At 45.0% G+C, this 13,058-nt stretch overlaps 1 protein-coding gene across 2 annotated transcripts in view; it reads left to right on the forward strand.

Annotated features, from left to right (window-relative positions):
• Nucleotides 1-504: 504 nt before the first annotated feature.
• Nucleotides 505-13,058, forward strand: part of DIP2B (disco interacting protein 2 homolog B) — a gene marked incomplete at both ends in the record, with an annotated part of 180,658 nt that continues 168,104 nt past the window's right edge. Inside the window, one exon of one of the 2 annotated variants that reach the window (XM_084256214.1) lies at nt 505-640. In XM_084256214.1, the coding sequence (XP_084112340.1) occupies nt 541-640 (100 nt within the window). The remainder of the gene's footprint in view (nt 641-13,058) is intronic. The other variant, XM_084256213.1, reaches the window with a different exon arrangement.

A 13,058-nucleotide genomic window follows, 5' to 3' on the forward strand; every position in this document is an offset into this window, starting at 1 on the left:
GAAGGAGGTAGAAACAAAACTGGCAGATGGGGCAGCAAAGCCCAAACAAGCAGTGGCCTGCGATCAGGTCCTTGTAAATGGGCAGGTGTCAATCAGGGGGAAACGGAGGCACAGATAAGACAAAATCATACATTACCAAGCGAAGGGAACAGGAAAATTAAGACCCGGGACCCAGGAAGACGCCTTGCTCGTGCGTTTCTAAAAGGCAAACCGTACCAACCCGCGCTGACACCACCCAGAGCCCAACTTCGCGCCGGAGAACAGGGCGGCGGGCCGGGGCGCGTCGCCCCGGAAGCTGCCGGCAGGGGGCGCCGTCCGCGCGGGCGTGCGGGCCGGGCCGGCGCGGGGGCGGCGCGTCTTCCGCCCGGGGCGGGGCTTCGCCGTCACGTGACCCGCGCTCATGGCGGCGGCGGCTGCGACGGCGGCGCTGGCGGCGCTCGGCGGCCGGAGCCGGATTCTGTAGCTGGGGTGTGGGCCGCGTCAGCCGTCCCTCCCGCGGCCCCCTCTCTCGTCTTCCGGAGCGCGGCTGGCGGAGCCGGGATGGCGGAGCGAGGCCTGGAGCCCGCGCCGGCCGCGGTGGCGGCGCTGCCGCCCGAGGTGCGGGCGCAGCTGGCGGAGCTGGAGCTGGAGCTCTCGGAGGGTAGGAGCCGCGGCCGGCGCGGGCGGGAGCGACCCGGACCCCGCGCCCCGGGGCCGAGCGCGCGCGGGAGACGGACTCGGGGCCCCGCCGCTCCCGGGAGGGCTGTCCCCCCGCCCGCCCGCCCGCCCGGTGGGGTCCTCGCCTTCATTGTGTTTTCCGGGCGCGGGTTCAGCCAGGGCTTGGGGGCGAGTCCCCCCCCGGGCCCGGGCGGCATCTGCTCTCCCTGCCCCCCAAAACCTGAGACAAAGCTGCTCTCTCCGGCCTCAGCCCGGGAGGCTGGCTGGACACGGTGTGGGGGGGGTGCGCCCGCGAGCGGGGCGCTGACAACCTGCGCCCCGCGCTGTCCTCTGCGAGGGGCGCCCCTCGCCCGCGCTGCCCCCCGCCCCCTCGGAGACAGACCACGGGAAATCCGCAGCGTTTCTTCTCCCGGTAACAATGCGAGGTGCCTCCCCGGTGACAGGAGTGCGGGGGAAGCGGGGAGGGGGCCGCCGAGGGGCCGAAGCTGTGGCCTTCGTCCGGGGAGAGGCACCCGGGGCCGGGCTGGGACCAGCCTTGTCACTGGCGGCGGCGCCCGCCACCCCCTCCCCTCCCCTCGCCTCCCCTCCCCTCCCCCGACCGCCTTTGGCCTGAATTTTCCGCATCTGGTCACCTTTGGGGTGAAGAGGGAAGAGAGGTGGCTGCGGGTTACAGGCAGATCCTGCCCAGCACCCTCTTTCTTTTGACGACGGGTTGGTACGAGGAGGGCTGGATTTATTTTCAGAATTCGAATAAAGGCCTCAAACAAGCCACTATTATTGGAGAAGTCCCTTGGACAACAATGAGAGAAACGATCTCTGTTGTGGGCATGTGATCGGGCTTCTCTGCAGTTGCGATCAGTTCTCCATAAAGTTCCTGTTTTCATCCCCGGCTGCCTCTGAGACAAAAGCAGCATTTTCTCCAAGCTTGATGTCAGGACTATAGCCGTGTCCCCAGAGTTGCATATTCTTGCTGAGTTCTTTGCCAGAGGCCCTCTTCACGAGCATTTTTTCAAGTGGATTAAAAATTGTTGATTGGAAAAGAAGAATGTGGACAAGTTCCCAGGAGAGTTCTGACTTTTTTGTTTACTTGTGGAGGCTTTATCGCCCTTCCCTGCCCTCCCCAATATGATAGATACAGTGAAAAGCCAGAAGTAGAGTTGAGTATTTAAATCCAGTTGGGCATGGAAGGAAATAATTATTTTTAATAACCCTGTTAGATTTTCCCAATGTATAGGAAGGTGTTGTTTTCATTTGAACTTAATTACCAACGTATTATTTTTCAATTAATCAGTTTGGGAAGTTACTCTTTGGCCAGTCCCCAGAACCCTTGGTGGTGGATGAATTTGTTCTTGTGAAGTGTTCAGGGCATGAACACAGGTTCTGTTTCTCAAGATACCTTATTCTTCTAGACTCAAGCAGTCATTAAATCTGCGATGACTTCCATTCTAATCTGACTTTAAACTGACTTTATAGTAACAAGTTAGCGATCTATGATTAGCCAGAAAGAGAGGTTTGGCTCGATGTTTGCGTCAGAGCAAGATTAAAAATAGGAGTTGATTGCTTTTACACAGAGAGGGAAATCCTGGAAGCTCCTTATTCTTGCTATATCTGCTTTCAGCTGATTATTGTTTACTTCTCTGGGTGTTTCTAGAGATGATTCTGAGGAACTATTTCTAGGACTCACACAGATTAGCTCACCTTTCTTTCCTTCAGAAAAGTGTGAAACTCCTACAAACTGGAATCAAGCTTAAACATTTTAAGTACAGATGCAGGGTTTGCTTTCGACTGCAGGATTTTTTTGGCACGTGACTTAGTTTGAACTGGTTCCTTGTAGATCTGTATTATTCTAGTCTATATTTCATTGTTTAGCAATGGACAACTTGAACAAATATAGTTGAAAAACCTTGAGTCTGCGTCTGCAGCGTCAACAGCTTGGCCATCTGTCTTTCTCTCTTGTCTCATGTAGAGGATGGTTGATTGCAGAAGTAGATAAGACATTTTGTAGAAATCCAAATAAAGTTAAAACAGCCCAGCAGTCCCCAGATCTGTAGCATGGTGTTATTTGTGGTGTTTGCAGCATATTTCAAATGAACCTTTTTTGTTTGTTTTACATTTTCTCCATAGTTACTGATCTGACAAGTTACTGGTCTCTTTCTCTCTCTCTCTTTTTTTTTTTTTTTGTTAAATTAACTGTCTATATCACATACCACCGGCTCTGGTGCACTCATTTCTTGATTTTCATATTTTAGGTTCAGGCTGTAGTTGATCCTAATTATAGTAATAGCCTGAGCTGTATACTGTTAAAGAATTTTCTTTGTGCTTGCCTGTATTTTTAGCTGCAGGCTTTGGTCACAGATCAGCCAACTCTGTGCTGAAATGTAGGTTTGTGCCTCCTTGGGATGTTTGCCGCAGAGCGTGTGTTGCAGAGCTTGGTGCTGTGTTTGGTGCCTCAGGCAGGTCACCCTGGACTTGGTGGTGAAAACCTCCTGCTTCTTGCACCAAAAAGAACAGCTGGATACTGTCTGGAGAGTTATTTAAAATTGAGCTTGCACATAATGATGAGCTTTCCTAGAGGTAAATTCAGTAAGAGGTTTGTTTCTAACAGTATTCCCATGTTTGGAATTTTTTTCATGACCCACATTTATTATTATATTAATCGTATATTAATTATCTGTTTGACAATAAGCTCTGTTTTCTGAACTTTAGTCATACATTTTAGATCGTGTGCGCACATAAAGTAACACTAATGATGAAAATTATTTGTTTAAATTTGCCTGCTAATACATTATATTTCTGTAATGATTTTATACATTAAGTCATTTGAGCTTTACTACAACTTTGTGATTAGGTAGAATAGGTAGCGTTATCACCTGTCCTACCTTTTCTATTTTGTTGGTTTAACCGAAGGGGAAAGTTAAAGGTTTTGTGTAAAGTTGCTTATGTAATAAGTGCCATTATCTCAAGCTGCCATGTAATTATGGCACCTGTTACCATCGAATGATTTGAATATCTTTACTGCTATTGCACAAGCTATTAACTCTAATTTTTATTCTAAGGATATGCTACAAACCAGTTATGTGCCACAATTCCAAACAGTCCTGTTGACTCTCTTTCTGAAATGTCTTTCAAATCTATCATTCATGTATTTGACCCAGGAGACACTTATTTTATGCCTACTGTGTGCTAGAGATATGTAGAAGTGAATGAGGTAATAAGTTAGCTTTGACGGAGGCTTCAAGTCTGATAGAGAAATCACTTAAAAATATCAACCAAGGGGCCTCCCTGGTGGCCTAGGAGTTAAGTCTCAGTGCTACCACCTCGATGGCCCTCTGTGGTGGCCTGAGTTTGATCCCTAGCCAGGGAACTGACCCCACATGGCGCAGCAGACCTCTCCTATCTTGCCTGCTGCTCTTGTTAGCAGTGTAGTTCAGTAAATCCACCTGTTCTAATCCCCATTCTGTCTCTGGTGAATCCTCTTACTCCCCTGCATCTCTGGCCTACACCCAGTTCTTCTGTGCAAGAAAAAATAAATAAATAAAATCTTTAAAACGAACAAACAATAACAACAAAAACCAACCAAACGGTACAAGAGACCATGATGAGTTCTGTATAGAGACTGCCTTCTAAGAAAAGAGGGAACTGTGTGTTTTGTCATTGTGAAAAAGAAAGAGCAGAACACTCATATATAAGACAAGATTGGCTAGTAGAGAAGACTGATTTGGCTTGTACAGTTCAGTCCTAAGAGTGAAGATAAGAAAGAAGTCGTAAATCCCATACATCTGGAGCTCAAATTTTCCAGTGTCTGAGTCCAGAGATGGCGACTGGAAAGGTATTTAAGATGACACTGGGGTCCTCGTTTGCCCACCTCTTTGAGCATAACTACAGCACAGTCACATCCTCCCTTTCTCCTGTGCATTTCGTTAACACATCTCTGTGGTCCTTACAGCTTGGCACAGAGTCCACCTTGAAGGCGTAGGGATCGGGGCGGACTGCTTCCTAGGAGTTGAAGTCTCTCGCCTTTTAGGAATGGGAAAGAGTGGGGGGAGTTGAAGAGGAAGATGGAAAGAGGCTGCATGGAAATTGTATTTCACAGTCTCAGAGGCAGGCAAGTAGAATGACACCACCAGAAAGCTAATAAATTTTCTCACTTCACCTACAGTTGGAAAGTGGGCCACTCCCCCCAAAATGCATAGCATAGTCATGAGTGCATAGCATACGCCCTTATCAGAAAATTAGGAAAACATTTGTCACACCTGAAGTGATAAGTATTAAGGAAAGTCAGGTGTGCATTTTTAAATAACCAAAACCTGGCATCATCTACCCTTTAAAACTTGCATGTATCTGTTGGAACTCATCTTTAGGAATTGCTTCCTGGGCGCCTGGCACGTTCTTTTGAAAATTCTCATGGTGGCAAATTTTAATTCTTTGCAGGTAGACTTTCATTCTGTAGGTTATTTAGACTGAAATAGAGAAAAATGGGTTGATCTTTTTTGGAGCCCAAGCTAGTTGTGACTGAGAAGATTAGAGTGATTAAAAATTGGTTTTAGGGCCTCCCCGGTGGCGCAGCGGTTGAGCGTTGGGTTGCGAGGCTGCCCGCAGCCTCTGCAGCGCCGGTTCGATCCCCGGCTGCTCCCCGGCCACTGGAGGAGGGTCCTCCCAGGCCACTGGAGGCCACTGGAGGAGGATCCCGCATGGCACGCAGACCTCTCCTGCCGCCCACTGCTCCCCTCAGCAGTGTACTTCGGTCCTGCCTGCTCTGCTCCCCACTCCCTGCTCTGGCTCTGGTGAAGTCTCTCACCCCCCCCCCCCCCGCCCTTCTGACTGTACCCAGTGCTTGTATAGATAAATAAATCTTAAAAAAAAAAAAAAAAAAGATCATACGAAAAAAAAAAAAAAAAATTGGTTTTAGTTATGACTCTCCAAAAAATTAGAATGACCGTAAACTGATTTTGAGGGCAGTTTTAGAGGAGGCATGACAGGCAAATTTGTTGGAGGAGTAATCGGCTTTACTGTAAAAGGTAAGAGCTTGTTTGGACACCCTAGTTCTGGTGTGTATCTTGAAAAATTATTCTTATTTGACAGCCCCATAGCATTGAGCTGAATAAGATAAATCATTAACTTTTCACTCTCAGCCCAACCATCGGTTACTACTTTCTTTCCTGGCCCGTATTAGCGCAGGGTTAGCACCTAAGAGCTGAAAGTTCAGGTGATTGGCTAAAAAGGACCATATCCCTGTATGTGTGGTATTATTACTGCAGTTCTCCCTTGGTCCTTCTCATGATTAATTCAGGATTACTCTTTGAAATATTCCTTCCTGCTTGTTTGCACAACTTCTTATATTTCTTTGAGTTCAGTTGAAGTACTACCTTTTTTATAAACCTCGCTTTGACCACGGCAAACTCTCTCACTTTAAACCCTAGAGTACTTGTACTTGGCATCGTTTTTTGCCAATCTTATGTTTTGTAATTATTTAAATTGTTTCTCCTTTCAACTCAGTGTAAGCTCCGACAGAAGTCATTCACAGCTGAAACTTCAAATAAGTACCCAACTCTTTCCCTCTTGTTTTAGGAGTGCAATAAATTTTTGCTCACTTCAATTTGATTTGAATTGAAACAAAGTCTCTCTGTCTTGGGAATTTGATTTTTGGTATGAAGCGGTTGTGTAATCATTTGAGAAGCACTGGTTTTGGCATCTGGTGGGTGTGAGTCTAAGTCCTGACCTGTCATTTATTACCTTGTGACCTTGAACAGACTGCGTACCTTTTTGGTTTTAATTTCCTCAACTCTCAAAAAATGAATGACAGCCTCATTAGAGTTATAATGAGATAAGAGGAGAAAAGCTAGCCCTAGTATGTAGCGTGGACGGAGGGGTTGAGTACACATAATCTTTACTGTTTCTGATAGTGAACAGATGCATGGTGACTTGGCTGTTTTTAGTATCTGTGTTACTTAGTAGACTCTGGTTGCATATGAAGTGATGAATGGAATCAATCTGTGTGTATATCAATTTTAAAAGTAAGACCTAACTTCATGAGTTGCTCCTGTGGGTACCTTCTACCCTTAGTGCAGCACATGTTGGGTCATTGCAGGTGGTTGGCTTGAACAAAAAAGAGAAGCTGTTTTTTTCATAGTGACATCTGGCATGTAATCATTTCTAAACCTGCAGATTTCTGTCAAAGGGCTCTGAAATTTAAGTATGGTTTTTGGGACTCAAACATCTCCAAGCTATGAAAAGGCAAATGTGGATCCTCAAAACTTTCAAATGGTTTTTGACTTATCCTTAGTGAACAGATTTTTTGATTCTTCCTTCAAAAATTTTCTTATATCCTCTTTTCCTGTGAGTTGCACCTACCACCAGCTATCGTCTGTCCTCTATCTTCAGACCCAAGGATCTGATTTTTGTCTCCCTTTAGCTCTAGGTTGCTCTTTAATCTTTTAAAAATACTTCAGCTCTTGCTGAATCTAAGGTTTTGTCGCTCATTGCCTTTCCATTATAGGTTTCCTAAAGGTGGGGATGGTTTTCTATGTCCTTATCCCTAGAGTCTAAGTCAGTGCTTTTGTGCACATCAAGTAATCCATCTCTTTTTGGTGACTGGTTATGTCATAGAGGTTTAAATAGAGTTTTCATACTTTTGTGCTTATAAGAAATAAGTTGCTTTCCTGTGTGGATGTTTTCCTGTGAACAGAATTGGTTCTGAAAGGTTATTTTTTGGAATTCCATGGTGTCACATGGGACAGAATCTATGGATACGTGGATTGACTTCAGCAGACCTGGAAACTCTGAAATTGTGTACAGAATTTTGAATGTGAGTGCTTATGTGCCTTTTTGGGAGCAGAGTCCATAGCTTTCACCAGTTTCTTTTCTTTTTTTTTTTAAAGATTTTATTTATTTAATTTATACGTACAAGCACTGGGTACAGTCAGAAGTTCAGGAGGGTGAGAGAATTCACCAGAGCCAGAGCGGGGAGCAGAGCAGGCAGAAGGACCGAAGTACACTGCTGAGGGGAGCAGCGGGCGGCAGGAGAGGTCTGCAGGTCATGTGGGACCCTCCTTTGGTGGCTGGGGAGCAGCCGGGGATCGAACCAGCGCTGCAGTGGCGGGCAGCTTCACAACCCAGTGCTCAACCGCTGTGCCACCAGGGAGGCCCTTTCACCAGTTTCTTGAAGAGGAATATAAAGCGAAGTTAAGAACCAAGTGTATGTGTTACCCCCTTTCATTTTCCCTAGCTTGTAAGGAGAGCCAGACTCCTTCAGAGACTTATCTAATCATTCCCACCCTTATCCTCTTTCCTTCTTTGCTCAGAGAAAGAAATCTTCCCTTCCTCATCTACACTGTGCCCATCTGACTGTCTTCTGAGTCTCATCCCTTCTCTGGGGTCTTGAGATCTCATTTCAGGAATTGATCTATTCAGTCACAGTCTTCTTGCATTTGTCCCCTTCTCTCATTTTCAGTCTCACTTAACACCTGCCTCTCAGCTCCTTCTCTTAAGCCTATAACATGCTGAAATTTCTCATCTCAAAGAAATAAAAGCAGCTTCCTACTCTCTGGCATTGGAATCTGCTCGCTCTCCTGTGTTCACATTCTTTCCCTCTGAGAGATCCTCAGAGGTGTAGCCTACATTTCCTTTATCTTATTTCTTACCTTTGCTCACTCCTCAGTGCATTGCTTCTGCCTTATCAAGTCTCTGAAAAAGCCTTCTCCAAGGCCACCAATGATTCTGATTTCAGACTGAAAAGTACTCACGGGCTCCAGCACCTTTCTGTGGCATTGGATACTGAGGATCATTATCTCTATAAAGCTTTCTCCTTCCTTAGATTTGATGGCATGTTTCCCTCCAGCTCCCTTATTGTTTCTTCTTACGCTCTCTCCTGGGCTTCCTTTTGCTAGCTCCTTCCTGTTACGGGTATTACATATATTTGTCATGATCCGTCATCTCACATCACATCCAGTTTGCTGAGTAATCTCATGGCCCTACCTTGGCTCCTTAGTCTGTGTCTGGAGCCCTGAGTCTCTGCTCCAGACATGCCATTGGTCCCCCAATTCCTAGCTGTCACTTAGGAAGCCCAGCACTGTACTATACTCCTTTTCAGTCTCTCTCCATTCACTAAACAGATTCCCTACTTTAGACTGTCCATTTGCCCACATCAAAAACTTGGGTTTGTCCTTCCAGTGGTTCTCTTAAGTTCATTGATCCTGCTCCCTCCTCCCGTCTATTCACTTTGTTTCAGTCTTTGTTCAGCTTTTATCTCTCTTTGAGGGGGTGTGGTATCCTAACTAAACTGCCTCTCTCCCTTCTCTTCTCTCAGTCCACAGTCCCTCCTTCTTCAGGCTGCGGTGGAATGATCATTCTGAAGCACAGATGTAATCATACCCTTTTTCTTGTTTAAAATCTTTCATTGACTTTTATCCATGGCATAAAAATCAAAGCACTCCTGGGCCTCCCTGAGGGTGCAAAGGGTTAAGACGCAACCTATGAAGCTATTTGCAGCTACTGCAGCACGAGTTCGATCCCCAGCCAGAGAGCTACCCACATGGCGCAGCAGACCTCTCCTGACTCGCCTGCTGCTTCCCTTAGCAGTGTGTTTTGGTCGATCTGCCTGTTCTGCTCCCCACTCTGTCTCTGGTGAATCCTCTCAAACACCTCCCGCCCCAACCCTCTGGCTTACACCCCAGTTCTTGTATGCATAAATAAATAAATCTTAAAAAAAAACAAAGCACTCTTTATGTACCAAGACCTGCCTTCACTTCTAGCCTTATTCCTCTACCCCTTTTGTATTTATCCTCTGCTCCCCAGCCTTGTGAATGCTTGCATTTCCTTGACTGCTCTGTGCTTTTTCACTTCCATACCTTGTACATGTTGCCTTTCTCAGAAAAATGCCCACTCTGACTTGTTCTTCCCCTTTTTACTGCCTGGTTTCCGCCTGGTTTCTCTTCCACTCAGTTTCCTCTAAGAAGCCAGCCTTTCCTAAATTCACTTAAGAAGTTCTCTGTAAAAGTAGCCATCAATTATGTATTATTTAACAAGCCCTGTGCCTAGCACTTTCTCTGCTCTGTCTGACTGGTAGGTCGGCGCTGAATAAATAGCTTCTGTTATCTTGATGATGAGGGAACAGAAGTAGCAACAAGCAACTGAACCCTGAGTGGAACATAGTGTGTGCCACGTTCCACCCTGTTGTTGGGCATGGCCTGATCACCCCCTTCTCCCTGCAGTAATGTAACGTTCTCAACAATGAAAGGGGAAAGAAAGCTGGACTGCAGAGTCTTTTGAACTGGGGACAAGTACTGTTTTTGCTGCTTACTCTATGAAGTCTTTGAAATGTGCTTCTAATCCTGACAACTTCTAAAGATGGTTGTGTGATTTCCATTTGGTAGGGACCTGTTATAAAAAATAGGAAGACTGAAAATACAGTGTGCTGGTGTTGCTTTCCTCCAAACCCCACCCCAGACTCCATACTGCTGTCTACCTCCATCTCCCTGAATATGATTCAAATAATTTCACCAAAATTCGTTTCCATCTTAACTCATGGGCCCTACTTTGCTGAGGATACAGTTTCTGCCTTTGGAGAAGGCAGAATTTTGGAGTTAGGGCTCCCTTGAGGGAAAAGAATGGGAGTTTCTACCTATTCTCAGAGAAATAGAACTTGGAGTGAAGTTGGCTATTTTTGACCTTGCTTTGCCAGGACCAGAGAGGCTAACACTCTGAGCTATATTTGGAGAAGTTTCCTCATGCCAGCTTAACTTCTGGTAAGACGGAACTTCTTTATTTCTTAAAAGAACAAAAAATGTTAGGTAAAATCCCATAAGACTACCTATAAAGTGAAAAATAATCTAAAGTATTTATATTTTTATATGAAATTAATTTTTCTTCCATGAATTGACATGGGGATATAAAAGCTGGAAAGGGAAACCCAGGAGGAAAACATTAATATTTTGGATGGACAATACCTAATGTATTGGACAGCCCTAAGTGAAATCCACAGGTCTGGCACCTTGGAAAGATCTTCACTGAATTTGATCTTCTGGACTATTGACACATGATTGTGGTTACAATCTGGTTCAAAAGATTTTCAGTGTGTCCCCCCCCCCCCCGGGATATTTTAATGTTAAATTATGAAATTAATGTATTTATGTAAATGACATGTATTACAATTGATTTTTCTTGGAGTTATTTTCTTGTGAAGGAATAGTGCTCTAATATTTCTATTTTCAAGGGACTGTTGCTTCTAGGGATGAGTTAAAACATCTATGTGACTTTTTTCTTCATTTTTAGGGACCTTGGATTATGTTGTCTCAAGTTATTCAGAGACTCAAACTTGTAGGTTTTAACTCAGATTAGGCATAAATGTGTTTCATGGTACTGACCAGTCTTGTCACTAAAGTCTTCTTTATAAAGATGAAATCAGCAAGGGGCCTCCCTGGTGCCTCAGGGGGTTAAGTCTCAGCACTATGAAGCTATCAGTAGCCACTATAATATGACATGGATTCCCACCCTCCACCCCACCGGGGAGCTGACCCACATACCGCACCAGACCTCTCCTGTCTTGCCCGCTGCTCCCCTCAGCAGTGTATTTTAATGGATCTGCCTGTTCTGTTCCCTACTTTGTCACTGGTGAATCCTCTCATCCCCCAGCTCTTGTATGCGTAACTAAATAAAATCAAATCTTAAAAAAAAAAAAAAAAATGACCCAGCAGGAATTGTTAGGTAGAAGCTTCTGATAGTTTCTTGTTTAGTAAACAAGGAAAAGGCTAATGTAAATATGCTGTCTTAAAATTTTAAAGAATTGCCATTCTTACTTTTTGGACTTCCTCTCTAGCTTGGAGATATTTTCTTTTTTAAATTAAGCATGTTGAAAGAGCATTAGTATGTGTTTTCCTCTCATAGTTCTTTGCTTGTTTTCTTCAAACAGACCAAGGGAAATGCTAGAAGATGAACTTCCTGTTAAAAAAGACAGCTTCCTCATTTGTTGGTTCTCTGAGCTCTGGTCTTCAATGTTACCCATATGTTATAGTTATTTTTCAGGTATCTTGAAGTTGTGGAATTATCCTTTGCTTAAGTAGTCTTAGCTCCACTTGTAAGCTGCATGAGGACAGTATGCAGCATCCTTTAGTGTAAGTGATTGTTGATATTGCCCAGTCAGCAAATGAATCGCAACTCTGTCATCAACCTGCCTGTCCTACTAATGTCTGACAGACTGGTTTCCTCACTTCTTTTCCTGACAGGCTCATTTTACTCACTGTGCCTTTGCAGTGACTATTTTTTGTGTCAGAACTGCCTTTTCTCCTATTAAAACTTTTTTTTTTAATTTTTTTTTAATAGAGGCATGTTTTATTTTATTTATTTATTTGTTTGTTTGTTTTTGTTTTGTTTATACATGCACTGGGTACAGTCAGAAGCGCGGGAGGGTGAGAGAATTCACCAGAGCCAGAGTGGGGAGCAGAGCAGGCAGAAGGACCGAAGTACACTGCTGAGGGGAGCAGCGGGCGGCAGGAGAGGTCTGCGCGCCATGTGGGACCCTCCTCCGGTGGCCGGGGAGCAGCCGGGGATCGAACCTGCGCTGCAGAGGCTGCGGGCAGCTTCGCAACCCAGCGCTCAACCGGCAGCCCTCTCCTATTAAAACTTAACTCTGTTTATGGCTGGGCTAATGCCTCCCTCCTCATGAAACAAGCTGACTGCTTTATTCTATGTTAATTTCTTCTATTTTTAGACTATTGTTGCATTCAGTAACATAGTAACACTGAACTGGCCACTGTTTATTGATTCATTTACCTTATTTTTGACTCCTCAGTTAAACTTGTCAGTTTCCTGGGTGTAAGTGATAAGTCTCTGCCTTTTGGAACTTGTAAGTTTCCCTTGTAAGACATCAGTATATTAGTTAAGATGTATTGCACGCATATATTTACAAGATCTATTGAGAGATGATGTGTGAAAAGTAGATTCCTTGATTTCAAGGAACATTCACTTTAGTAACTTCTCAGTAAATAGCTGTTGGGGTTTTAAAAATACTAATTTAGGGCCTCCTCGGTGGCGCAGCTGTTGAGCACTGGGTTGTGAAGCTACCCGCAGCCTCTGCAGCGCCGGTTCTATCCCCGGCTGCTCCCCGGCCACTGGAGGAGGGTCCCACATGGCGCGCAGACCTCTTCTGCCGCCCGCTGCTCCCCTCAGCAGTGTACTTCAGTCCTTCTGCCTGTTCTGCTCCCTGCTCTGGCTCTGGTGAATTCTCTCACCCTCCCGCGCTTCTGACTGTACCCAGTGCTTGTATAAATAAATAAATAAATCTTTAAAAAAAAAAAAAAAAACACACCAAGAGTTAGAATGGGAATCACAAAAGTAAAGTTAAAAGATTTGGAGGATTCGCCCAGAAAACCCAAAATGCAAATAAGAATTTTAGAAGGAGAAATAAG

This window comes from Talpa europaea (genome assembly GCF_964194135.1).
Source record: "Talpa europaea genome assembly, chromosome: 15".
NCBI lineage: Eukaryota > Metazoa > Chordata > Mammalia > Eulipotyphla > Talpidae > Talpa > Talpa europaea.